Below are 27,991 nucleotides of genomic sequence, written 5' to 3'. Positions count from 1 at the left end.
CCCCCCAAGTAACTGGGAGTACAGGTGCAAGCCACCACGCTCAGCTAATATTTTTGTAGAGACGGGGTTTCACCATATTGCCCAGGCTGGTCTCGAACTCCTGAGCTCCAGTGATCCATCCACCTCGGCCTCCCAAAGTGCTAGGATTACAGGCATGAGTCACCGGGCCTGGTCCATTTCTAATTTTTTCAACTGACTAGTACTCAACTGTAGAACTGTCTAGATTGCATGAGAGCTAGTCAGGATAAGCTCTAATACTCATCTAGAAACTAGGACAGTGTTTTTGCAGTATGATGCCAGAACCGCATATGTCGGAATAACCTTTTGTAGTGGGTTGTGTCCCTTCAAAAAGATATGTCCAAATCCTAACCCCTAGTGCCTATGAATGTGACCTTATTTGGAAATAGGATCTTTGTAGGTGTAATTAAGTTAAGGATGTCAAGATGAAATCATCTTGTATTTAGGGTATATCATAAATCCAGTGACTGGTGTTTTTCCATAAGAGAAAGGAGAGGGATATTTCAGACACACAGACACAGAGAAAAGGGCCATGTGCAGAGACTGGAGTGATGCAGCCACAAGCCAACGAATGCCTGCAGGCAACAGAAGCTGCAAGAGGCAAGGGAAGATTCTGCCCTGGTGCCTTTGGAGGGAGCGTGGCCTTGCTGACATTTCAACTTCACACTTCTGGCCTCCAGAACTGTGACAGAAAAGTTTCTGTTGTTTTCAGACACTGAGTTTATGGTCATTTGTTAGGGCAGCCATAGATAACTACCTACCTTGTTAAAAAGGCAGATACTTCAACCCCATTCCAGACCATTCAACAGGAATCTTTAGCAGCAGGACCAAGAATCTGCATTCTAGCCAGAAAGTTTGACAGCTACTGATAAACAACAACTGAGTGTGGCTTTTGTCTTTCAGAGCTGCAATGACCCTGAATTGTAAGGCTTATGTTTTTTTTAATTTAAAAATAAAAAGAGAAAGAAAATCCAAGCTGGGCACAGTGGCTTGTGCCTGTAATCCCAGCACTTTGGGAGGCCAAGGCAGGAGGATCACCTGAGGTTGGGAGTTTGAGACCAGCCTAACCAACATGGAGAAACCCTGTCTCTACTAAAAATACAAAAATTAGCCTGGCATGGTGGCGGCGCATGCCTGTAATCCCAGCTACTCAGGAGACTGAGGCAGGATGATCAATTGAACCCAGGAGGCAGAGGTTGCCGTGAGCCAAGATCGCACCATTGGACTCTAGGCTGGGCAACAACAGTGAAACTCTGTCTCAAAAGAAAAAAAAGGAAAAAGAAAAAGAAAGAAAGAAAATCCCACAGGCTGCCCGCCATCTTCTTAACAAAGAACCAGAATGATTAGGCAATGGTATGAGATACCCAGATTACTAGTTATCAGCGGCTTGTAACTCTTAAGCACTGACTGAGTAGCAACTGGACCCACAAGCCTACAAACCTGACAGTAGGTCTCACTTGGACAGAAAGCCATTATGACTCAGGGTGTGCAGAAAATCATAAGGAAGGACAGCTCAGTGGTCAGGGTTAAGTCACAGTAGGTAAACAGAAACCCAGGCTGGGGAGGTAATGGAGACTCTGGGAAGCATTGATAATAAACACGACCGACATTCAGATTTGGATAAAAGCTGTCAGCAAAGGAGGAAGAACCACGTTCCTGAACTCTGTAAACGATATTTTTCACTCCTTCAGGGGCAGGCAAATAAGAAGAGTTGAAATGTGAGAGCTGGAAAACAATGCTTGGCAAACTGATCAGTTTAGATGACCCACCTTTCGATGACCCACAACGTTGGTGTTGCCCCGGTGAAATCTGTATATTTATGCCTTCGAACAGTTACTGAATGTCTTCTATGCAGTGGGTATACTGTTTGGTGGAATGACACATGTCAAGAGGAAAGAACCACATCCTCAAGGAGCAGTTGGGAAGATGGACATGAAAGCAAAAGTGTCAGGAGCACAAAGGAGGACTAACTTTTTCTGGGGGCATCAGGAAGGTTTCACCAAGGAAGGCAGCTGAGCGGAACCCTGAAGATTGAAACAGCCATTCATCCAACCAGGACAAGAAAGCTAGCATGAAGCATGAGAGCATGCCAACTCATATTTATTGAGCTTATCCTTTGTGCCAGGCACTAGTCTAAGTTCTCCCTAGGTATTAATGCATCTAATCCTCATCTGTGAGCTTGGTACAATTACTCTGCTCATTTTACAGTTGGGAAAACTGAAGCACCCAGAAGCTCAGTGACGTACCCAGAGTCACCCACCCAGCTAATTCATGGTGGAACCAGCATTGAGCTCCAGTGGTCTTGTTCCAGAGCTCCTTTTTCAGAACCACTGAGATAGACTGAATTTTAGTTTCTGCTCCTTACTAGCTGTGTGACCTCAACATGTTACTCAACCTCTCAAAGCTTCAATATCCTCATCTACAAAATGAAGAATTCAGTGGGCATATGTACTTCCGTCTGCCTGGGATTCCTTCCTCTTGGAAATTGCTCCTCCTTTCCCTCTAACCATCAGTGCCGGTTGGAATGGTCACGTTCTTAACAGTCCCATTACTAATTAATTCAAGAATGGACAGCTGATCTAAGCTGGGCCTATCTAAACCCTTCTCTGGGAATTTTTTTTCCCCCAGGCTGAAGTGCAGTGGTGCAATCTTGGCTCACTGCAACCTCCACCTCCCAGGTTCAAGAGATTCTTGTGCCTCGGCCTCCTGAGTAGCTGTGATTACAGATGTGCAACACTACACTTGGATAAATTTGGTATTTTCAGTAAAGACAGTAGTTTGCCATGTTGGCCAGACTGGTCTCAAACTCAGCCTCAAGTGATCTGCCCACCTCTGCCTCCCAAAGTACTGGGATTACAGGTGTGAGTCACTGTGCCTGGCCTCTCTGGGATTTTTTAAACTAAAATTGAGAAAGAAAATTGGTTCCTCTCTGGTGGAGGAAAGGCAAATATGTAAAACTCCTGAACTACTGGAAATCACATGCTCCAGTGTGTGGTAGAGGTTAAGTTTGCAGGGAATGAAAACTACACAAAAAGAAAAGGAAGAGACTGAAAAGGTTTTCAAAACCCCTACATTTGCCTAAGCCAGTTCGACTTGGGTTTATGACAGAGGCAAGAAATTTCATCAGTAAGAAATAGTAGTACCCGTTTCCTAGGGTTGTTTTAAAGATGGGTTACCAAGATGCATGCAAAGAATTTAGCACAAAGCCTAGCCCAGTCAGTGGTCAGCAAATAATAGTTCTTACTGTTAAAATAATCAGTGTCATTCTTCCTCTAGTAAGCTTTGCATTCAAGAAAACTGAACAGCTTGTATTCAGACTGTGGTATTCCTGCCTGTGTAGACCGTACTGGCATTCCTCTCCCATTCCCTGCCTCCCTGATGTACTCTTATTCTATCTACAAAACCTTACTTGAAGCTCATCTATAAAGACTGCTTTGAGCCCTTCGGACAGAGTTAATCACTTTCCCACTCATACTCCCTTTTTCCTTATTTATCAGTGATACCTGTCACACCGAGATAGGTATTTGGTTAAGCTGCTATATCCCCACCCGCCTGTAAGGTCTTTGTGACCATATTTCTCCTCCTTGCTTTAGTCCTCAGTGCCTAGCACAGTACCTGGCCTAGGAGAGCCCTCTATCAGTGTTGTGTGCATCAAGGAGCAGAGGACTAAGTTGTCGTCTCAGGAAAGCAGACCTGCTGAAAGCTCATCAATCTTAATGTTCCCTGCCTGACACCAAAAGTGCATTAACAGATGGGGAATGGTGTGCTTGGAACCTGGTAAAAGTGAAGTCCAAAGAGTCAGGAATGCTGCCTCCAGCGCTGTACAAAGACCAGCAGATGCAATGCCTTTGAGGCATAATGAGTAGGAAGAAAGTAACCCTAGAATGTGTCTATTGATGTGTAAGATCTAAAACCACAGCGGGCCAAGCAAGACCCTTCAGGATGCTTCCTCCTGCTTCTCTCACCCTGGCTCCAAGTCCCTGGGATGGAAACATTCACATCCACATGCTCAATTGGAAAGAAGTACTCGGCAAGGCTGTGCGCACCCGGCTGGCACTGCCTGATGTCATTAAGGTCATCCAATTCACTCCCCTTGCTCCGATTCCATGCTCAGCAAGAAAGCTCCCATGGAGAGTATCCCCACAGGGCAGGGAACACATTGTCCAGCTGACACAAATTTTTAAGTATTGCTTGAAGTTCAACACACCTGGCATGCTCCCTAGAAAGAGCTCCTTTTTAAAGGAAAGCTATGCCAGGCTAATCTGGCTGCACATGGTACTTTGCCAGTGTCTGAGTTAAACCAGCTGCCTTGGGCTCTATAATCGGACCAATTGCCAATGTCCCAACAGAGACACTCATTTATAGGTGTAAAGTTAGCCAATCACTTATGAGATGGCTCACGTGAGACTCCACCCAGTGCAGAAACTTCAAAGAAGATGGTGACAACGTCTATGAATCAGAACCTTTGTTTTGGGATTAATACGCAATAAAGGGAGGGAAGTTGGTCCTGATACCCTACATGATGATAGGCCATTGTTCAAGTTCTCCCCACGTTTTCAGGATGCATTGGTCATGAAAATACTTGGTCCACTAGAGCACGCATACACTCAGCACAGTTTTGTGGTCTTGCTCTCCACTTGTTTAGCTTAAAAATAAACTCTGATCACCTGAGGATACCTGGTCTTATATTTTCCATGCACATAAAAGAGCCTGAAGTGCAGCTTAGAAATTATATATAATTTTTAATATTGATTTTCAAGTTATATTTTAGAATGTGGTCAATGTCAGTCAATTTCACTCAGTCTAATTGACACTGGATACTGAGCAAATTAAAGACTAGCTTCTGAGTCATGGTGATTTTCTGCCTCTACAGCTCAACTATCTCTACCTTCAGCTGCATTTACTAGACTTGAAATAATTTTAAAGTGTTAGTTAATCCACAAACTTCTATTCCTTCACCCCTTACGAAGATATAGGAAATAGCTATCCTTTCCTGACTCTGGCTGAGTGGCTATTTGGAATCTGCTATATTTGATTTTTTTATTGAACTTCAAACTTGTGTTTCTTTTGGAGACTGGGAGCAATGGAATTTAGCTGCCCCTGGTGAGAGGGAGAAAAGGGTGAGAAGAAAAAGGGATGTGTGTTTGGATGAAAAGTAGCTTCTAATATCGTGGACTACATCAACAGTTTTGCAGATTCATAAGTGGGAGCATCTCTGCAAAGGAGCAGAGAAACCAGAAAATGCAAAAAAAGCCCCAAATAGCAAGCCCTCACATTTGTTTAGCGCTTCACAATGTACCAAGCACCTCCACATAAATTATCTCATTTAATCCTCCTAGCAACTCTGCAAGCTGGGAGGCACAGGCATTAGTTCATATTTCACACAAAGAAACTTGAGATCAGAGAGGTTATCCAAGGTCACAGGACAGAGGCAGAATTTGAACCAGTAAAAATGGAGTAAGTTTATTGAATGAATGTTTGTCATTCATTTACTGGAACAAGGTTAAGAGTGCAAGCATTGGAGTCAAGCAGACCTATTTTCAACTCATAGCTTCTCCATGTATTAGCTAGCCGTAGGATCATGACCAGTCACTCATTTCTCTGGGCCTCAGTGTCATCATCTGAAAAAGGGGAATAATGAAATATATATCATTGTCACAAGTAATACATGAGGTAATATATTTAACAGGTCTAACGTTGCTCCAGAACACAAACACACAATAATTTATGCCTTCTTTATGCTGTTGTTGGCATTTGTTGTAGTAGTAGAAGTAGTAATAGTGGCAGGTGTCACTTATATCTAGCCCCAAATCCTGTGTTCATTCTATGCAACACACTGCATTGATTTTTTTCTTCTTTTGCCACACACATTCTTTTCTTTCGCTTTTATACAATTTTCTTTCATCCTCCTTCCTATCACATGTATAGAAATCCTACCATCCTCTGATGTGAAACACACATACACACACATGCCTGATTTAGTACCTCTTCTATCTATCTACCTATCTTAGGCTTTCCTACTCAGATTTACTCAAACAATACAGGGCTCAGGGAAAGGACGGGGAAGCCTCAAGGAAAGGATAGGGAAGGACTCATGCTCCTTTACATGAGTCAGCCTCGGAGGAGAGCTTGGCATTCCCAACAAATGTTTTATTGTTTTGGTTTCCATGATCCTACACCAAGTAAAGAGATTTGGGGGTCTCCAGTAGTTAAGCTAATTAGATATAATTTTCCTTTTTGGTGCTTTAGCTGAGTTAGAGGTTTCGGGAAGGAGAGAAGGAACAAGCCTGGGTTAGGCATATCTAGCCTAACTCCCACGTGATGCCTTTCACTTCTGAATTAATTCCCTGGATAAAGTGCCCTTCTGACAACGAGATAAACAGGTTCATCTAGAGGTTTGGCTCACTGGAGTATAAAGCCCTTCGTAACCACAGTGCTTGTCTCCATCCACCCCAGGTTCCTAGCCCCAAGTAGGCTACAGTGGCAGGCATTGTGTGCTCAACAACGTTTCACACCCACTAGGGATCTGAAACATAAACACTGCTTACACTGCAAAGTTCTCTCTGCAGCCCCGCAAGGCTGGTGCCAAAATGACTGCCTCATGTCTGCCCCCACCGGGCTGCACAAAGGACTCCCCATCCAACCCCACTATCAAAACTTCTGAAATGACAGGACAGGTGGCAACCGCTGGCTGGGCAAAAGGCTAATTTCCAGAACTTCAGAGGAGAGCTGTGCTGGTATCTTTTAAGAAGTTGATTCTGAGGAACGTTTCTTCTATGGTCATTCCTATTTTTAGGACAGTTTTAAACCTCCAGAGCCTCTGCTATCCATTTCTCCTTGAAGGGCCAACTGAAGGGTTTTTCAGTGGCTTGTCAAATGTTCTTTATCTAGTATTCATTTGAATTTCTCTAACAAAGAGGTTTAGTTTTGACTTACTGTTTAAGCACATGCAGGTTAAGACAGGAGCACTGAGGCATTGCTAGCCAATAGGCTTAATTATTTGCTCATACACAAAAAAGCAAATTGGATAATGCCTCTGCTTTTGGCTCTTATCTAACTTAATGTGGACAACTTTGCAGAGGTCTTGTCAACAAACTGAATGAGCCACGGAAAGTGAGGCATTCATTTTAGCCGTAAACTTTGATGAACTTTTTTCTGTTGCTAGATATGAATCAGACCCCAGAAAACTTAGAAAGAACGTAGAAATAGCATTATTCTGTCCTTAGTGATAAAACACCTATTTTTCCTTGGGGTCAAAAGTTTGGGTCACCTGCAAATACACAGTCAAATAATTGTCAGCAATAACATCAAAACAATTCAAGAGGGGACTGGGTGCAGTGGCTCATGCCTGTAATCCCAGCATTCTGGGAGGCCAAGGCCTGTGGCTCACCTGAGGTCGGGAGTTCGAGACCAGCCTGGCCAACTTGGAGAAACCCCGTCTCTTACTAAAAATACAAAAATTAGCCGGATGTGGTGTCTCGTGCCTGTAATGCCAGCTACTCAGGAGGCTGAGGCGGGAGAATCACTTGAACCCAGGAGGCGGAGGTTGCAGTGAGCCGAGATCGTGCCATCGCACTCCAGCCTGGGCAACAAGAGTAAGACTCCAACTCAAAAAAAAAAAAAAAAAGAAAAAAAAAATTCAAGGGGGAAATGAAAGTCTAAAACAATTGGCTATCCCCATGAGTAAAACCAACCTTAATTCTTACCTCATAGTATACACAAAAATTAATTTGAAATGGGTCATAGGCCTAAATGAAAAAGCTTAAACTATAAAAGTTATAAAGGAAAGTATAGGAGAATATCTCCAGGACTCAGGAGTAGTCAAAAGTTTCCTAGTTCACAGTAAGTAATAATCATGAAAAACAAATTGACAAATTGAACTTTGTCAAAATTAAAAACTGCTCATGGAAAGACGTTATTATAAAAACTAATCAGCAAGCCACAGATGGGAAGAAAATATTCACAACACACAAACATCTGACAAAGAGATTATAACCAAAGTATATAAAAGAACTCCTAAAATTCAGTAATCAAAAGATAACCAAATTCAAAAATGGGCAAGAGACTTGAACAGGAAGATATGCAAGTTGCTAAGAAGCACATGAAATAGCAGATGCCATCATTTGTCATCAGGAAAATTCAGATGAAAGGTCCATTGAGAACTGACTATCCATCCACTAGAAAGGCTACAAGTTTTAAGAGAAACTGACACCACCAAATATTGATGAGGAGCTAGAACAACCAGAACTCACATATACTGTTGCTGGAAATGCAGGACAATTTACCTGCTTCAGAAGACAATGGAAGAGCTTCTTCTAAAGTAAAACACACATCTGTTCTATGATTCAGCAATCCTGCTCCCATTTGTTTATCCAAGAGAAATGAAAGCATGTGTTCACAAAAGAACTCAGACAAGAATACTCATAAACATTTTATTCATGCCTAAAAACTGGAAACAACCCAAATGTCCACCAATACAACAGATGAACTTTTGTATATTCATACAACAGAATACTACTCACTAATACAAAGAAATGAACTACATGCAACATTGGTGAATGTCAAAAATATTGTGCAGAGTGAAAGAAGCTACACACAAGAGAGTACATACAGTATGATTTCACTTGCATGAAATTGTAAAACAAGCAAAATGAATCTATGGTATAAGGAGGCCAGGTGAAGAGAAAGAGAAGACCAGCCACCCCAGTGTCCCAGCTGAGACTAACCCAGATTGCAGAATAATGAGAAATAATAAAATGGTTGTTGTTTTAAGCCACTAGGTTTTGGAGTGATCTGTTACACAACAATCAAAAATCAGAATCATTGCTTTCCTCATGGAAAGGGCTCTGTAAGTGGACAAGTGCTAAGCATTTGTGAGCGGCAGTCATCTCTGGGCATATGTGCAGATTGGGGTTAGTGTTCGTTAGGGATATGTCCATTTGAGAATTAGCCTGTAGAATTCAGAAAGTCTTACTGCCCAACCAATATAACCTTTGGTTTCTTCTATCCTGCTCATTTCTCTTGAGCAGCCGTCTGCAACTGCTTCTGGGGAAGAGAGAGAAAGAGAAAGAAAGATATTCATGGTTTGTTAAAAAAAAAGAAAAGAAAAGAAAATAACATTTACAAATGGCCAGAGTAGAAAAGATGTACCAGTTTCATTTATCTTGTTAAGGAATGGGGCCAGATTGAAGATTAGCAAGTGCTTATAATTTTTAAGACTCTAAGAAATACCTTTGAAGTTAGAGAAGGATGGAGAGAAGTGAGAGGGAGTCACCATGGTCTCAGGGGCTGGTCCTCAGTCTGGTCTGTGACAAGTCGATCAGGCTCAGGGGAATTAAATTAAATGAACCGATTTCCCAAGAAACTGCTTGATCAACCAATGCCAGTTTATCCACGTGCAATGAGAAATGCAATTTCCAAGCCACAGTATTTAGCTCTGTCAGGTGGTAAGGAGAAGATTACTCTGGGAAACCACATTACTTGACCTGATAAGATTTTCATGTCTGCAACCATGGGGAAGTGAGGACATGCAGAGAACCATGAGCAGGTGGAGCGCTTTGGGTGTGCTGAGTAATGTCAGTGGACTGTTACACAAAGCTTAGGTAATGCATCTTTTGTGCACCTGGAATCTGCAATCGAACAGATTTCTAACCAGGCTGAGAGGATGTTCTCAGTCCTCCCAGTTTATGAACTTACAGGGATGTAAGGAACTCAAGACAGGGAAATAGCCTCTCTCTCCAAAACGATAGTGGAGATGGATTCCCTTTTTTTATTAAAAAAATAATAATAATAGAATTAATGGATTCAGACCATTCACGAAAGACTATTAGCTCCACGCCCAGCTCAGGCACCTTCTCCAGAATCCCTCTCCTAATAATGTAAGTGCCCCTGCCACCTCCATCTTTCCATTTTGTTCTTTTAATACTATTTTATATTGTTTGTTTATATGCCAAACCCTAAACGATGAGTTCTTGAAAGTCAAGATTATGTCTTTTTCATCTTTTTTCACTAGCCCTCGAATAGTCGCTGGCATACATACCGTGGTGCTCAATAAATGCATGTGGCATTAACTAAAAGTTTGCTGTTTCTGGAATTTGTCTGAAACCTGAAACACTGCAACACCGTCTCACTTAGAACGTCGCCTTACCCTTTTGCCATAATTTTAGAGTGAGGAGGGAGAGGTCACTGGATTACGTGTCCTTTTATGAGGAACCTACAGCTCAGGGCAGAAAGGCACTTGCCACAATCACCCTGCCAGGGTACCCTGAATCCCCCCTGCGCCGCCGCTCCTGATCTCCGGGGTTTCAGGCGCCTCCTCTCTTACAACCCCTTCCTGGGGAAGTAAACCCCATCAAGGCTCCACCACATCCTTCCCCAGCGACTCAGCCTGGGGTCACAGAGGCCTTTACGTCTCACTGAAAACCGGCTTTCTTTAATTCGTGCCCATTCGTTCTTGCAGCCCCTTCCCCAGATCGAACTACCCTAGTCTTAGTAAGGAGAGGTAAGGAGGGAGGGGGACAAGCTGCCTGGCCCCCCGCGGAGCTCTCCAGGGGGCGCCGCGGCTGCACGCCACGCCAGCGCCCGCACCACCCCACGCGGGAACGGAGCTACCACACAGGGGTGGCACGCAGCTCTCGGGGACCGTGGGCACCGCGGGGTCAAACTGGCAGAGGGAGACTTTCCTTGCTGTGACAGCAAGGAAAGCCGAAACGCCCGTAGGGGATACTTTACAAAATTATTTTAATCACCGTGCAGACCTAGTAACTTGACCCAAGCACAGTCACCTGTACTCACCCAGAGTAAATATTCCTAAAATCCCATTCAGTGTGTCTGTGTCTCTCCCGCCTCTTTCCGTTTCAGGCAAATGTCTACCCCTCTCGCCCCCCACTGTTAACACCTCTGGGCAGCGTGGGAAACAGTGCCCAGCAGCTCAGCCCTCTGCTCCCCGCTCTGCTTTTCGCATCCCATTCGGACTTGTAGGAAATAGTTATTTTTTGGTGGTGGTGGAAACCGGGCAAGAAAGAAGACGCTAAGCTTGGCTGCGGCCAGGAGAAATATTGAGAAGAGTCATTACCTTCAATCCGATCTAAACCAATCATCTCAAACTTGGCTACTCTTTGGAACCACCTGGGGAGATTTAAAAACTATGGACGCCCGGATAGCACCCCAGAGGTTCTGTTCTAATTGATCTGGGATGTGGCCTGGGCATCGGGATTTTTTTAAAACTCCTCAGGTTATTCCCAGCCTGAAAACTATGGATATAAATTTCTCATTCCTCTTCCCATCCAGACCAAAAAAAAAAAAAAAATCGAAGTGTAAGTTGATGGCCCGGGGTATCTGGCACCTGCTCCCCTGCAACCAGCCAGCGCTGCAAGGTCCCGGAAAATCGGCGCGCGCGGCGACGCTAAACACACGGTGGCGGGGCGAGCGGTCCAGGCGGGCGGGGCCGCGCGTGGCCCCGCCTCCGCACGCCTATGGGCGCGAGGTGCGGGCCCTGACGTCACTCTTGTCAGGGCCGCGGCACATGGGTGGCCGGATGCGCTGAGCCCGGCGCTGCGGGGCCGCGGAGCGCTGGGGAGCTGCGGCCGCCGGCGCGGGGAGGGGGGTGGGGTGGGACGGCGCGCCGCCTCCGGTGCTGGCACTAGGGGCTGGGGTCGGCGCGGTGCCTTCTGCCCTTCTGCAGCCGTCGACATATTTTTTTTCTTTCTTTTTTTTCAATTTTGAACATTTTGCAAGACGAGGGGTTCGAGGCAGGTGAGAGCATCCTGCGCGTCGCCGGGGAGCCCGCGGGCACTTGGCGCGCTCTCCTGGGACCGTCTGCACTGGAAACCCGAAAGTTTTTTTTTTTTTAATATATATTTTTATGCAGATGTATTTATAAAAATATAAGTAATTTTTTTCTTCCCTTTTCTCCACCGCCTTGAGAGCGAGTACTTTTGGCAAAGGACGGAGGAAAAGCTCAGCAACATTTTAGGGGGCGGTTGTTTCTTTCTTTCTTATTTCTTTTTTTAAGGGGAAAAATTTTGAGTGCATCGCGATGGAGAAAATGTCCCGACCGCTCCCCCTGAATCCCACCTTTATCCCGCCTCCCTACGGCGTGCTCAGGTCCCTGCTGGAGAACCCGCTGAAGCTCCCCCTTCACCACGAAGACGGTGAGCGCTGCCGCGGCCCCGCTCCGGGAAGGGACGACGCTCCGGGGGTCCCCCTCCGCGGCCGGGCACGCCCGCTGGAGCATCCCTCCACCCCGCTCCCGCCCTGTCCCGCGGCGCCCCGGCCCCGCTCTGATGAAATTGAGGAGCTCACCCAGCACCCTTCCTCCCCTTCCTCCTCCTCCTCCTCCATGAAAGGGGAGGGACCCCTCCTGAGCTACATTTAAAGAGCTTCGGGCACCCGGCCTCCCTGGGTCCCGCTCCTGCGGCGCGGGTGGGAGGTGTAACTTGACAGGTCAGGATCGTTCCCTAGAACGAGGTACACCCGCAAGCAGAGCGAGCCCGCCTGCGGAGGGCAGAGCCTCCCGGGCTGGAGAGAAGAAACCCTGGGGCCTGGTTCTGTGCGGGGCAGGGGGCGGGGATCGGCTTGAGGGAAGGGGTCTCACTGCGTAGCCTGGGTTTTGGGGTTGTGGTACAGCTTCTGTTACTGGTTAGTATTTGTAACCCACGAGGTGTGAGAGAAGACGCCTTTTCTCCTGGTGAAGGGTGGCTGAGAAAGCGGGGTGGGGGCTGGGGCCGGTGGGGGGAGTGGTCTCTCGGCGGGAAGCGGTGCACGCCTCCAGCGCTGACACTTTCCCGGTGCACTTTTTCTGGTGGGAGGGGAGAGCGGAGCAGGCTCACGTGTAACCGCGCAGGAGCCTCCTCTGGCTTGAGCCCTTTCTTGGTAAGTCCCAAACCTTCCCAAGACAACCTTGGCCATAGCGGTAGAGGAGGGGTACGTGTGATGAAGCCCCAAACCCAGCTAGTGATACCACGGATTTGGGTTGATGCGGTTTCATGCCTTCGGTATCACAGTAGCAAATGCGAACCGTGCGGCTCACAGTGTAAAGTCTTGAAAGGTTATTTGGCTACAAATAGCTTGGGAGTACTTGCACCTTCTTTCCTAGGAGAGGACAACCTGTTGCATTGCAAGAGTTTGCAATCTGCAGATGATAGCCACGGACCCCTCCTTAACTATGCTTTAAGGAAGAGCATTTGGGAGGAAGGGGCTGCCTGCTGCAGGCTTTTGCATATGTGGGTGTTTTAAGTCAGATTTTCAGATGAGACGGTAGAGGGTTAGAATGGATGGCAGTGGAGGCTGTGTTTCTCTGAAGATGAAACTCAGAAGCAAATTCCTTAATCCCAGATTCCACCCACGACGGAATACTAGAATTGGCAAGATCCAGAATGCTTGTTAAAGACCTAATGGGCGAGCAGTATTTCCAGGTAGAAAATAGCTGCGTACTTCCAACATAAGTGTATAGAATAACTCACCTTTTCCAATATCTGTGCTTTTGAAAGGTTTTGTAAATGCATACTCTTTGTAAATTGGATCATACTCAAATGTTTGGGGAAGAGAAGGAAGAAAACACTTTGTATTTTTTTAAACTCCTTTAGTAAAAATCAGTGTGCCCCAGTGGCTTTAGAAGCTAACACATGTGAGCTCAGAAAGTTCTCATTTTTTTCCTCTGCCAACATGAGGCATTGGTCAAGTTCCTTCAAGTCTCAGAGCCTCCAAGTTTTTGTTGTAAATGGAGGTAATTGCTATTTTGCAAGTTTATTGTGAGATTTTTGAGATAATATGTGGAAAGAACCAGATATCCAGTAGGTGCTCTAAACATGATATTAAAGAAGGGTGGAAGGTCCCTGCCTTACCAAAATTAAGACCACTAGCTCACTGGCTTTGTAAGTCTAAATGACCTCATATCGTTGCTGTGTTGAATTTCTGGAAGATAATTCAAGCCTGGTTATTGGCTTGAATTATTATGGTTATTATGAATAATTATTGGTTATTATGACAGCAGTTGCATATAATCGCAGGTGTTATTTTACTATTTTAGATTTAAGTTATTACTGTTCTCAAATAATGTGCTGAGGCTGTTCTCTGGTTTTTATCCTAGATCAGCCTGTAGCCCTGCCCCAAGGGCTAGTGCCTTCTTTCCAAAGTAAATAGGAAGATGTTGAAAAACAGGCAGAGATCCACGTCCCGCCTGAACTTTTAACTCTAGATCTACAAAAGACAGCAGCCAGAGAAGGATCCTGCCATTCGTGAGAAGTAGTTTTATAACAGGCCAGGAAGAGTGGTAAAAGAGCGGTATTGTTTTTCTTTTCTTTCTTTCTTTTTTTTTTTTTTTAAGTCCAACTTTCCCTTCTTCTGCAGCATTTAGTAAAGATAAAGACAAGGAAAAGAAGCTGGATGATGAGAGTAACAGCCCGACGGTCCCCCAGTCGGCATTCCTGGGGCCTACCTTATGGGACAAAACCCTTCCCTATGACGGAGATACTTTCCAGTTGGAATACATGGACCTGGAGGAGTTTTTGTCAGAAAATGGCATTCCCCCCAGCCCATCTCAGCATGACCACAGCCCTCACCCTCCCGGGCTGCAGCCAGCTTCCTCGGCTGCCCCCTCGGTCATGGACCTCAGCAGCCGGGCCTCTGCACCCCTTCACCCTGGCATCCCATCTCCGAACTGTATGCAGAGCCCCATCAGACCAGGTAAGTGCCCTGAAGATGCTCCCTTCAGAAAGGGAGGAGGAGGGTGAACGGGACAGGCGAGGTAGAGTTAGCATAAACATCTTAACACTCAGGTTTTGGCAAAGATCCTAAGAGAGGAACCTTCTTCTGCTCCACTCCTGGCAGAGGCTCTCCCACTTTAATGAGCGTCCATGTCACTCATCCGGAGGGTCTGGTAAATACAGACTCTTTGTGTCTACCCCTAGAAATTCTGAGTTTGCAAGTCTGGAGTGAGGGCCCAGGCATATGCATTTTAACCACCTCCCCCATGGGATTCTGATGCGGCCGATCCAAGGGTTGCAGGTTTAAAAAGTAACAACTTACAGTTAATGATTTGGCTAATTTAAACCTCCATCACATCTCCTATCTCTTTTCCTCATTCCCTAAACACATAGATAATAGGTAGCCTCTCAATAGGGGTTGGTTTACGTACATTCACTCTTCTCTGTCCTGAAGGAAAAAAAAAATATGAGTAGGGATGTGGGGCAGGTATATTTTTTCCATCCTTTTCATCTTGTTTTGTCATTAGCTGAGATATAGAATCTAAAAGCAGGCTCTCATGTTGTGCTTCTGAGCCTTCTTCAGGACCAGACTCCATCTCTCTCGTTGCTATTCCCATAAACCCAACTGTTCTTACTTTTTTTTTTTTTTCATTTTCATCTGTCCATCACACTCAATCCACCTGTATCAGAGCCCACAAGGCTGCAAGGTCAGCTGTAAATGATCTTGAAATAGTACACAAAAATATCACCTGAAATGACCAGTACTTCAAAACCCACTGCTAATGCTCAGATATAAACACAGATTGAAGCAGCTTTGAATTCATGCCTTTAGCACCCTGTAGTACAAAATGAACAGGAAGAAAGACAATTTCATGTGCACAGGTAACCAGGAACAAAGATTCATCCAGATAAATCGTCCGGAAGGTCACAGAGCTGAGGGCCTTAGCTGTGGGGGAAGACAGAAAGCAGGACAATGCGAAACTTGTGCTAGAGATTGTTACTGAACTCCGTGTCCTCGACTCTTGTAGAAATTTCTGTGGCACACAGAGCAAGATTTAAATGGAAGGAAATGATGCAAAGGAGGAAGAGAATACCCCTGCCTTGATATATTCATATTAGAGTTAAAGTTCTTCCTTTCAAATCTCTGCGTGCTGGCCCCTTCTCCAAAATTCACTTTGAATTATAACTCAAGGCCACTGGCTGGAATGGAATTAATTCTTAGTCTCCAGCCACCCCTGGAGGCTGTGGGGGCTTGGGAAAACACTCCTTTATGTGATCCTGAGCCCCTGCTACTTAGAATGTGCGGTGCCACTATCTTCAATTTATTTGTAGGAACAGCCAACAAAATGAATAACCCTTCAAAGTGGGAAAACAGCGAGGAAAGAAGGAAACAGAGCTCCAGTGAGAGACACAGTTGTGCCTCGGTCATTGTGCTGTGTAGACTGAGAATCACCACTTTGTAGCTGTGTGACCTTAGAAAGCCACATCATTTCTTGGAGCCTCAGTTTCCCTTTTCGTAGAAGGATACAATTTCTATTTGATTGAGTTATTGTGAAAATTAGAGGTAATATGTATAAAGGGTCAAATGATTAGCAATGAGTATTCTATTTGCGGAAGCAATTGTGATCATTGTTCTATGCGTCACCTGTTGTTACTTTCTTCAATCCCTGTCTTCGGAAATATCTTCTTAAGGTAACTAGGTACTGTACATAACCCTTCCTCTGGGGAGAAATGTCAGGAGATTTTGCCCAGTAGTTACTGGATTGGGGTATTTTGACCCTAACACTTGTAATCAATTGACAAGTATTTCTCAGTCCCCTACCAAATTTAGGATGTGTGCCATGTTAGGAATACTGTATTTTTTCCCGGGAGACCTGCACATGTTGGGTGTTCACACCTTGGTTCCTACTGAGAGTCAAAAATTGGGGTTTTGGAAATTGAAGCAGCTTGAAAACTCATTTGTCAGAGCTCATTGGAGTCAGTATTGATCAGTGACTCTCAGAAGCTTGGAATGCCCAATCAGAGTTGCAATCCATAGCAAAGAACTCCTGAGTTTCAGGGGATATCATTTCATAAGGTTCTGGTGAAAAGACACTGGAATCAAAAGGAACACTGAGGATCTAGAAATAAGTTCTCCATTTCAATGTCTTATTTTAAATAATGGAAACACATTTTAACATAATTTCCTTCTTGGAATTGAAAACTCAGTAGTCCTCACAGAAAAGGAAAAAAGTTAAACCTTGTCTTCAAATACCAAACTCAGGTAAAATAACGCTCTGCTGCTCATAGATTGTTGATCATGATGAAGATTACAACGCAAAATAAAATTCTAAGAGATGTTGGCTTGATGGATGGATATTGCAAGCAAACCTGAAACAGGAGAAAGTTCTTGATTATTCTTTGTGGCTCACAGGAGTGACCAGAATAGAAGTACCAAGTTACTCTTGAGGAAAATAAGTCCTCAGAAGGGAAGAGTGCAGATGTAGCCTTGGGCATTCTGGGAATTGTATAATTTCAGTCTTGATTGGTGTTTGTCAACCTTGGCACTGTTAACGTTTTGCGTAAATCTTGTGTCGTATGCTTTCTAGGATGCTTGGCAGCATCCCTGCCCCTACCTCTTAGTTGCAAGTAGGACCCTCATTGCTCCAGATGTGACAAGTAAACATGTCTTCAATCACTGCCAAATGTCCCCTGGGCATAATAAAATCACTCCCGGTGGAGAACCGCTGGTCTAGAACTTCAACTTGGACAGCAAAATCTAGACTTACTTTAGGATCCTGTCACACGAATGGATAAACCACCTGCAATGCTTTATGGCAAAACTTTTAAGAAGGTCAGGGGACGTTGTGTTGCCAAGAAGAAATAGAATATTAATAAGAGCATAATTGTACACTTAGTTGATAAAACTAAGCCATCAGGCTAATCAGGAGATAACTGCAGAGTAGTTTCCCAAACCGTTGTTTCTGGCTATTCATTCAGCATGCATCTTTTGAGCTATGCTGTGTTGTGGTGTTAGTGCTACCTGTTTGGTTGAAGGGCAATGAAACCATGAGCTGATAAAGTCTGCATTTCTAGGTCTACCCCAAGGATTTCTTGGAAGGACAAGGTGAGCAGTCTTGTGAATATTTATTTATTTATTTATTTGAGATGGAGTCTCGCTCTGTCACCCAGGCTGGAGTGCAGTGGCAAAGTCTTGGCTCACTGCAACCTCCACCTTCCAGGTCCAAGCTCTTCTCCTGCCTCAGCCTCCCTAGTGGCTGGAATTACAGGCATGCACCACCACGCCCGGCTGATTTTTGTATTTTTAGTAGAGACGGGGTCTGTTGGTCAGGCTGGTCTCAAACTCTTGACCTCAAGTGATCCACCCACCTCGGCCTCCCAAAGTGCTGGGATTACAGGTGTGAGCCACCACACCTGGCCCATTCTTGTGAATTCTCATACTATTTACCATGACTGCCCCACCCCCTTTCTTATCTTGGGCACCCCATCTCTATTTGTCTAAGTGACCAAAGAATGAATCAAATATCTGAAGAAATCCAGTTTTCTTTCAAGAAACAATCCAGGGATTCGTTAAAACCTGTTGTGGTTATTGTAGGGTCACCAAGCTTTCTGGGCTGACATCTTAATGCAGGGAAGAGTGGTGGTTCTTAGAGGCTGGAGCTAACTGCAGGGGCTCCTCGGTCATCCAAGGCGCAGTGTACTGAATGTTCCTAGGCCAGCAGAGATGGCAGGAGTCATTCTGATGACTTCAATGTTTGCATCGTAGATACTTTCAGAGGTGGGATGTGGGGGTGCTCTCCTGGAGGTATGAATATGTGCTGGGTACTGGAAAAAGAAGAATCTGTTTGCCCTGAGAATTGAGCGATAGCTTTAAGGACAGCCATCCCTTTAGGGAAAGTCATCTATAGCAGACAAAGGCAGAGTTATTTTTATATCACATGCTTGTAAAGCCAGATTTGAAATTGTTTCCTCTGGTGGTTTTTCTTTGAATAGCTGGGGGGTGCCCTACCACTGTTAGGCCCATATTCCGCTGAGAATTAAGAAGGCTGTCTTTCTAGTTCTGAGCATGGAGACCAGGTTATGATGAAGGCTGGTTACAGAGTAAAGTGAAAACCCTTCCATGTGGTCGTGTGTGGGAAAAGGATGGCATAAGTGGGTGGCACAAAAGGAGCGGGGGTGGGGGAGAACCCGTTGTACCTTTGCAATATGGAGTTTGTGTTCTGTTTCTGCTGACCTTCCTTGTGAGAAGGTTTGGGTATGGAAAGAAAATGCTGGCCTGGGAATCTGAATAATGATGGAGGGAAGTTCTGTGCAGGTGATTCTGCGTTTATGGAAGGTCGGAGGACTCTCTTTCTTTTCCCAGTAGTGAAGCTCCCCTTAAGGGCGTGCAGTTCACATATCTTTCTAATCCAGCAGACTGATAACATCTGCAGGTTGGGAGCGCCATGACTGATAGTGGCTGTGCCCGGTGTCTCAAGCATCTTGAAAGTACTGTTCATTCATCAGGGGCTAGGGGACCCTGAAGGGGAGGGTGTCTGCATGGTTCTGGAGGCAGGCAGACATTGCTCTGTTTCTTGGAGAGTTTATCTTCTCCACGGAGCCCTGTAGAGGACAGGCTTGCTGACATTCACAGGATAGTAATCCCAAGCCTGTGGCAAGAGGTATTTTTGGGTATGTCTGGAAAGGAAGGCAATTTGGTGGTTAGGAGTATAGGCTGTGGGCTCAGGGGCTTGGGTTTACATCCCGGACCCACCCCTGGCTTGCCATGTAACTTTGTGTCAATTTCTTAACCTCTTTAAGCCTCAGTTTACTCATCAGTAGAATGGAAATTACAAATGGCCCCTCTCCCTTGGGGTTTTGGCAGGTTTAAGTAAGATCGCACTTGACAAGTCCGGCCGGTGTGTACTGCATGAGTACTCGGTGCATTCAGCCGTTATGGTGTCAGTGGCATGGAGGTACAGAAAGGAATGACTGGATTCCCTACCCCTGTTTTCTATTTCGGGGTTTATTTATCCAGTCCCCTTCCCTCTGCAAAAATAGGACATACTTTCATGCATTTTTTTTTTCTTTCCCATCATGTCCAACACTTATTCTGTGCAGCCAGCCTGACCTTTCTCTTCCTTCTGGGTTAGGACAAGTCACTTCCCTGATGTTAACCCAGCAGCATGGCTTCTGGGTTACCAACTCCTGTTCTGCCAATGTGGAAACAGCCACTGTCTAGGTGCCCAGCCCCCGAGCTCTCGTGTGAGCCCTGGCAACCCTGGCTGCCTGCCTGCATGACCGTGTGCTCCAGACACGTGGCTGTGCCCTGTGGAGCTTGCCCAACGCTGTGTGGTGTGCTAGCTTGCCTTTTTTTTTTTTTTTTTTTTCTTTCCCTCCTCCCTCTCGCTTCCCTTCCCAGGAGAATGACAGCAAGTGCCAGCAAGCAATTGTAATCCTGACCCTGGCATGAGAAAGCTGAGCTCTGGAGGGCAGCTCAGATGCCAGGGAAACCTGTTCTGTCCAACATTCTAGCCAGACCCCAAACCCGGCCCTCTCTCCTGCCTGTCTGCCCAGAGGCCCTGTCTTCTCTGCGCTGCTGTGGTGGGCAAGATTCCTGGAGGCCAGCTCCTGCCAAGGGTCTTGGCAGAGTCTTTCCAGTTCAGCACTGTGCCTACCAGACTAGAAAAATAGCAGTATAAAGACAGAATTAGGTGGAGGAGAAGGAAAGGGGGTGGGGGAGGTGGGAAGAAAAAACCCTTGATAACATCCTCATGTAGAAAGCCAGAGAAGGGGAAGACAGCCGTGATTTATTAGGTTTCTCAGAAACCTCTCTTCCAACTAGCACTAATCACTTTTACCCAGGAATCATTTTTTATGTCTCAGCAATGAAAATGGAGGGAAGAGGGGAGGTAGTAGAGAAAGTAATAAGATGAAAAAAATTAGAAAATAATGTATTAGAGAGGTACAGGGCCTGTGTTTGATTCTGTAATGGTAGTGGGTGAGAATATTGGTCACAGCTAATAGTGATTATAATAATAGGCCCTCCCCCAGCAAATATCTTGTCCTAAAGATACTACACCACCGTTTTCCTATAAATTTCAATTTCCCTCAGACTTAGGTGCCTCTGTCTCACCAGGCACAATGTCTGTCAGAATGTCCTGTGTTTGAGACACCAGTCTATATGGGCAATATAGCAGTAATGTTTTTTAGAGCACAGAATCCAGTAAACAAACCAACCTGAGTGTAAATCCTGACTTTGCCACTCATTAGCTGCTCACGATCTCAGGCAAGTCATTTAAATGCTCTGAGCTTTCAGCTTCTCATCTGGAACTTTGGAACCCTCATAGGACTGTTGAAGGTCATATGAGCCAATGTAAGCAGAGTAATTGTCACCCTGCGTCGCACACAGTAAGTGCTTAATAACAGCTGCTGCAAGCAGCACCTTCACCACCATCGAATCGCATTTCCCATGGGAGGACCAAGCATGGGGCTCAGAGAGAGTCTTGATACTTTTCCCTTCCTAGCTAATTAAGAACACTGGTCAAGAAATTTGGATTTCTCTCCTGCTTCTCTGCCAAGTCTTGCTTGCCCTTCTCTTAGCCTCTGAATTTTAGGTGACCTTGAGTAGCTGACTGTACCCTTTACTCATTCTTCCTGGCTCACGGGATTAAATAAACAAAATGCATTTTGAAGAAGTTTTTTTGTTTGTCTGTTTGTTTTTTGAGACAGGGTCATGCTCTGTTATCCAGGTTAGAAAGCAGTGGCATATGATCATGGCTCACCACAACCTCAACCTCCCAGGCTCAAGAGATCCTCCTACCTCAGCCTCCCAAGTAGCTGGGACTACAGGCATGCACCACCACACCTGGCTACTTTTTGTATTTTCTATAGATACAGGGTTTTGTCATGTTGCCCAGGCTGGTCTTGAACTCGTGAGCTTAAGCGATCTACCTACCTGGGCCTCCCAAAGTGCTGGGATTACAGGTAGAAACCACTGTGCCCTGCCCAAAGAAGTTCTTGATTAGATTTCTTCTGTGTCATATTTGGTAATAGGTCAATCAGTTACTGCTACCATTGAATTTTTAATGATAGACATTAATACTTATATTTAAAGGCAATATAGTGACCTTGGGGGTAAGGAAGCCATAAAGGTATGTTATGGTGTTTCAAAAGGAGAAGGGTTCAGTTTATTCTCCTGCTTGCGAGCAAGACTTTACACAAGCATTCCAGAATAATAATTCCTCCTCTCCCCAAGGGGTTCTTTGATGAGTAAATCTTTAATCTGTCTGAACCTTGATGGTCTCTTCTGCAAAGCAACCTCCTTGTTGGGTTTCTGTGAGCTTTGTAAAGCTACCATGTAGGAAAGATCCAGCTTGGTGCCCTGTACATAGTAGACAAGCCTTTACCATGAGTCGGTTCAGTTACTTTTCTCTACGAAGTGATACAGTGATTAGAAAACAACAGAGGACTTTGGGAGGCTGAGGCGGGAGGATCGCTTGAAACCAGGAGTTTGAGAGCAGCCTGGGCAACATAGCAAGACCCATCTCTACAGAATATATTTTTAAAAATATTAGCTGGATATGATGGCACGTGCCTGTAGTCTTGGCTACTTGGGAGGCTGAGGCAAGAGGATCGCCTGAGCCCAGGAGTTCGAGGCTGCAGTGAGCCTTGATTGCATCACTGCACTCCAACCTGGGTGACAGAGTGAGAACCTGTATCTAAAATGAAAAATAAAAGAGAAAGCAAAACAGGAGGTTTTAGGAGGCGAAGAGCAATGTGCACGGTCCCAGAAATAGCATCTGTTTTTGTTTTGTGCTTTGGTGTTTTGATTTGTGCACCCTGAGGAAGAGAGACAAGAGTACAATTTGGCTGCTAGTTTCCAGAGACAGTGATTTAGTAGGGAAGATAAGACTTTTAGGCAAAGTGATGAGTGACAGGACAAACGAGCATGTTCTCAGTGTCAAATGATTGGTATATAGAGGCTTCCAATATCTGTTGAAAAGAGGAGGTTGAAAGATTAATCAAGAAAATGAATAAAAATTTTAAAAATAAATAACAGAGCAGTATAGCCAATAAGAGCTGCCAGACCTCACAGGAAGCAGCCTTTGCTCAAGGCAAAGGTGCCGGGGGAAGCTTCTTGGAAGAGTTGTAGCCTGTGATGGGCCTGGAAGGAGGGGTGAGAGAGCCAGATTGGAGAGGTTCATGCCCCACAAAGTTACAGGGGCAGGAATGCCCACAGGATGTTTTAAGCAACAGGGTGTAGATCCAGTTTGGCTGGTGCAGAAAATTCATATCAAGGAGTCAAGGAGATGAGTCAGAGAGGTTGGTGCCAGTCAGGCTGACAGCTTCATGAGTACCAGGCTGCAGCGCTTGAACTTTATCCAGTAGGCAATAGGGAGCCATTGAAGGTTTTTGAGCAGGAAAGTGGCATGTGAACATTTCCACTTGAGTTCAAGGTTGGATTGGAAACATTTTTAGAAACTTGACAATAGTTTCCTCTGGCAAACCAGGATTTCCTTATTTTTATTATTTTGAAAATAAATACTCTCCCTTGAACATCAAACAGCTTTTCAAAACACGATGTTCTAATGATCTAGAGAAAGTAATTCAAAAACACAGGGTTTAGGTTTCATTTATAAAACCCATAATTTTGGTGATTGGGGGAAACACTCTTTGGCAAGGAAATAGTTTGAGGGATTTGACTGGTTCAGAATTTAAAAGTCCAAAAGCAGGCCTGGTCTCATAGGAGTAGAAAAATAGATTTTAATAAACCCAACTCATTAACGTTCATCACTTTTAAATGCCTCTATTTTATACAGCTTACTAGGTTTGCAAATAAGTATATTGAACCAGATGTTATACGTATGTTTGTGTGTGCGTGTGCGTGGGCATGCATGCGTTTGGGTTTGTGGGTGGGGGTGGGAAGGTTAATGTCTCAGTGATACAAATAGTACCTGATTATAAGGATTACCTGGAGCAGTAATATCAAGCTAAAAATACTAAGCCAAGTTTCTGGCTAGCTTATTAATTTTACTCCTGGGAAACAAAGGAGTCATTATTACAGTTTTGCGTTCTTGAGTCCTGACTTTGTATTTGTGGCTCCCTTCTTTCCTGAAAACAGAATTGTACATCATGCTTAGATACGGGATGTGTGTGTGTGTTTCACATTGGGAGTACTAGTAAAGGAAAGGGACATACATTGTGGGAGGGGATCGGATTGTAGGGGGTTGGACGGCTGAATGTCACGTGCATGAAATGACTTGCTCAAGCACCCTCTAAAGTGTGCCCTGATATCAAGCCAAGATTTCAGAAGGCTCAAAGAGTTGCCATAACCCAGTCTAGTTCACTTACATAGAAAATAGCTGTCAATGTGGGCATTTCACCTCCAGCTACATACAGTTGGGACAATTACAGGAGTGTTGGCAGAATCGAGTGTCTGCTGGGGGAGAAACTATAGTATTTGTTTCTGTTAAATTTGCTTGTGTGGTGGGTACAGACGCCACATGACTGAATGTGGAAATTCCTAAAATGTTAGTTTCCCTTCTTTTCTGACTTTAACAAACTGATGTTACTCTCTTAACTCACTACCCATCCAATCTCATTTTCTTTCCTGAAAAACTACACAGCTCCCCTGTCACACAGGATTCGTAAAAGTTTTGTTTTTAGAAGTTTAATCTGGGATTTGTTTCCTTAATGATCTTTGGAAGAATGCTTTGGAATTTGAGGTCTTATCATAAGACGTGGCTTGTGGCTGTTAAACCCTGTTGCCTCTCAAATTTTGCCTGGGAGACCCTATATTCCTAAAAACAATGAGTGCATGCTACAAAAAGATGCTTCAGGGAGCTACAACACTAAATCATCTGTGACAAAATGTTCTCTTAGAAAGTGGAATTGCATAAATGGATCAGCAGAAATAAATGCTTTGGCAGAAATTCCTTGAGTGGGGAAGAGCAATGCTTTCTTTTCTAATTAGCTCTGGGTAACAGTCTGCTGTGATGTCTTTGCTGTGGAACCCAGGCATGGACAGTGGAGCAGGAAAGTCTCATCACTGCTCTCTAAGTGCTTCTGCACTTAATGGAAAGAGTTAAGCACGCCTGTCCGTTCACACACGAGAAATGCCACTTGAATTGAATTGAATGGGAAAAGCAAAGGTTTGTTTGGGGGACGGATGCCACCAGGCCCTGACCAGTGGGAGTCAATGCGGCAAACCAGATGAACAAGATCATCTAGATACACAGTAATCAGATTACCCAGAACAGAAATCTCAATACCCCAAGATATGAAGGGTTATTTTAAGGATAGTGGCAAACAGTTAAACTCAACCTGCTCTGAAGATTGAACAGAAGACTTAATTCACCTTTGGATGGAGTCATTATGATGTGGGCTGAATTAGTATCACTGAAGGAGACCATGCAGGCTTTTACTAGAGAACTATAGAAACAGGACAGAGATCTCAGATCCAATCAAAATAGTATTGCTTTTAAAAGGCCATTGAAAGATTTATAGAGGAAATAGTAGGTAATATAAACTGTAAAGATGGAAATAAAGCCTTGAAAGAGTCTCTGAAGACAAGAAGAGAGAAATTTGCAGAACTGGCCTCGTAAGAATTGCATAAAATTCATTTCATTATGATTGATTTCTTTGTATTAATACACCTTCCTGGGGAAGTGAGTATCTCTTTTCCTCATAGAATCTAAAGCATGTTTGTTTCAAATGGACAGTGACAACTAAATAATTTTAAAATAATATTTATATTCATGTCAAAGAAGTTATTTTTAACATTACAAGTGAAATTTATCTAAACATTGTAGGCCAGATAATGATATTTAGTTATTGACTTCCTAGACAACTAATGACAGGAAGATTCAGTATTACACAAACTAGGTATAAAGAAGCAATTTAGGTCTGGTTATTTTATTTCTTCTTTGACCCTCTCACTTGCGTGGCAGTAACACTGCATTGATTCAGATTTTATGATCATGTTATCTTGAATTGGTTAAATTAAAATTTATATCTTTGTCTTCTTTATAAAGAAAGATGTTACTAGCTGGTCACAGTGGCTCATGCCTGTAATCCCAGTGCTTTGGGTGGCCAAGGTGGGATCACTTGAGGCCAAGAGTTCAAGACCAACCTGGTGAGACCCTATCTCTACATTGTATATTTTTTTAATTTAAAAAGCAAAAATATTACCAAACAGATTAATTATGCAAACATAATTTTGGGACACAGAGTTAACTTGAGTACAAAATAGTTTTTAAAGATTTTAACTGTGTATACATAAATTAATATTCTGAACCACAAGTGCATATTAGTGAATAGCAAAATAATTTTTGTCATTCAGACATTTCAGTAATTGAGATTAGCATTCCCACCAAATTGTTGCCAGTTATCTCCATCTGTCCCCTTCTCCATTCCCCCCACCACTAAATTTTCATATCTTTAAAGTTAAATTTTCATGTAAGTATATGGAACCGAAATATTATTTTCATTCATTTACCTGCCATCAGAGAGGATGTCATCGGCCAACCCCCAAAGATGGTGTGGGATCTACCAGCCATATAACTCTTCTGCATTTGTTCCCTCCATTGTAAGTGAGGGTGCTAATACCTGCTTCAGAGGATTCCTGGAGAAGTAAATGAGATGATACATGTACAGCACTTAGAACAGTGCTCAGTATATAAATGGCAGCTTTCAGCAGTTTTATTTTTATTCTACAATTACTATTCCTTCTCTTCATCCACCTCCATGGCTATTTTATGGACACTTAAGTGGGAACACATCTTGTGTTACAGCAATGCTATAGCAGTGATGGCCTGGAAACTGCTTTTGAGTTATTGCAGGGAAGAAAGGATCATGAAGAGATAATAAAGCAGGTGAGCACCCTGTGTATTTATACCTGTGAGAAGATACATCCCACCTCAAACACCATTTGTGGTCCTGTCACCCTAGCATGTCACAGTGTAACTGCCTGCTTTCTTGGATAGCTCTTGTAATAGATGTATGCTCTGCAGAAACTTTGGTTTCCAACTAGTCTGCGTCTTCCATCTCCATATGCCCTGCTGTGCCTGCATATGTCTCCTGGTGCTATGCCTGGAAGATCTTGAGTGGGTAAGGGTGAAAGGGAATTTAGAATACATTTCCTTTGGTACTCTAGAGCCTTTCCAACATGCTGCCAGATCTGTGTTTTCTGTTTCTTCTTTTTACCCTTGGGTGACACTTCTGGGCCATAAAGTAGTGAACCGGCTGTCCTCTAGTTGTTGTTGATGGGCTCTTGAGTGACATGGAGGCAGGAAAATGGGTTTTCAATGGTCACAAAACTCCCTGACCTTCTGCTTTCCTTAGTGTGAGTCTCTCAAATACATGCTTCTTAACTCTCCTTTCTCTGTACCAGAGGGAAACATGGCAGGGAGGGGTCCAGGTAGGAAAGAATGGGCTTTTCTGAAGTGGAATGGAAATATAAGGCAATTATAAAAACAAAAGTAGATTATTTGGAAGAAATGTCTAAAAACAGTTTTTACACAAAGGGGACAACTAGAAGTTGATTGATTTAAGAATTGAGTTTAACCTGGTATGACTGGTTTCCAACTAGATTACAGCTGTGGGGTTCTTGGCCTTTGACATGCGTCTTGCTCGATGGACACAGTACGTTGTACACTATACATATGGGTGTGGCAGGATAAGGCTTTTAAAGGTACAGCAGTCTCGAGAGCTTACAAAGTACATCAGCATGAAACTAGGCAAGATTTTAGCCTCTTGAGAGGGATGTTCAATTTCAGCTAAAGCTCCCTCAGCATATTTTTGTATCCCATCAAATATCTCTGAGTCGCGGCCAGGCGCGGTGGCTCACGCCTGTAATCCCAGCACTTTGGGAGGTTGAGGAGGGTGGATCACTTGAGGTCAGGAGCTTGAGACCAGCCTGACCAACATGGTGAAACCCCGTCTCTACGGAAAATACAAAATTAGCCAGGCGTGGTGGCGGGTGCCTGTAATCCCAGCTACTCAGGAGGCTGAGGCAGGAGAATCACTTGAACCCCGGAGGTGGAGGTTGCAGTGAGCCAAGATCGTGCCATTGCACTCCAGCCTGGGCAACAGGAGCAAAACTCCATCTCAAACAAAACAAAACAAAACAAAACGAAAAATATCTCTGAGTCCCTCCCTGCTTTTATCAAAGAGTGGACACAATGCTCCTAAGTTTAAATCAGGTCAATTCAGTATGAAATCATAGCAATAGCCATTATGTGTTAAAACCAGGATTGTCCTAAATACTTACTGTAGTGGTTGTAGGA

General features: G+C 44.3%; 1 protein-coding gene across 3 annotated transcripts in view; it reads left to right on the top strand.

The window, feature by feature from the left end:
• Positions 1-11,519: 11,519 nt before the first annotated feature.
• Positions 11,520-27,991, top strand: part of HLF (HLF transcription factor, PAR bZIP family member) — a 60,488-nt gene continuing 44,016 nt past the window's right edge. Inside the window, exons 1-2 of one of the 3 annotated variants that reach the window (XM_008011412.3) lie at positions 11,520-12,170; positions 14,368-14,703. In XM_008011412.3, the coding sequence (XP_008009603.1) occupies positions 12,056-12,170; positions 14,368-14,703 (451 nt within the window). In that variant the 5' untranslated portion in view covers positions 11,520-12,055. Of the gene's footprint in view, positions 12,171-12,797; positions 12,892-14,367; positions 14,704-27,991 lie in introns of those variants that run through there. The other 2 variants (XM_008011411.3, XM_037993677.2) reach the window with 2 other exon arrangements.

The sequence above is a fragment of the Chlorocebus sabaeus genome, chromosome 16 (assembly GCF_047675955.1).
Source record: "Chlorocebus sabaeus isolate Y175 chromosome 16, mChlSab1.0.hap1, whole genome shotgun sequence".
In the NCBI taxonomy this organism is placed as follows: domain Eukaryota; kingdom Metazoa; phylum Chordata; class Mammalia; order Primates; family Cercopithecidae; genus Chlorocebus; species Chlorocebus sabaeus.
Note: the sequence above shows the minus strand (reverse complement) of the source record. Positions and strands in the feature narration are given on the sequence as shown.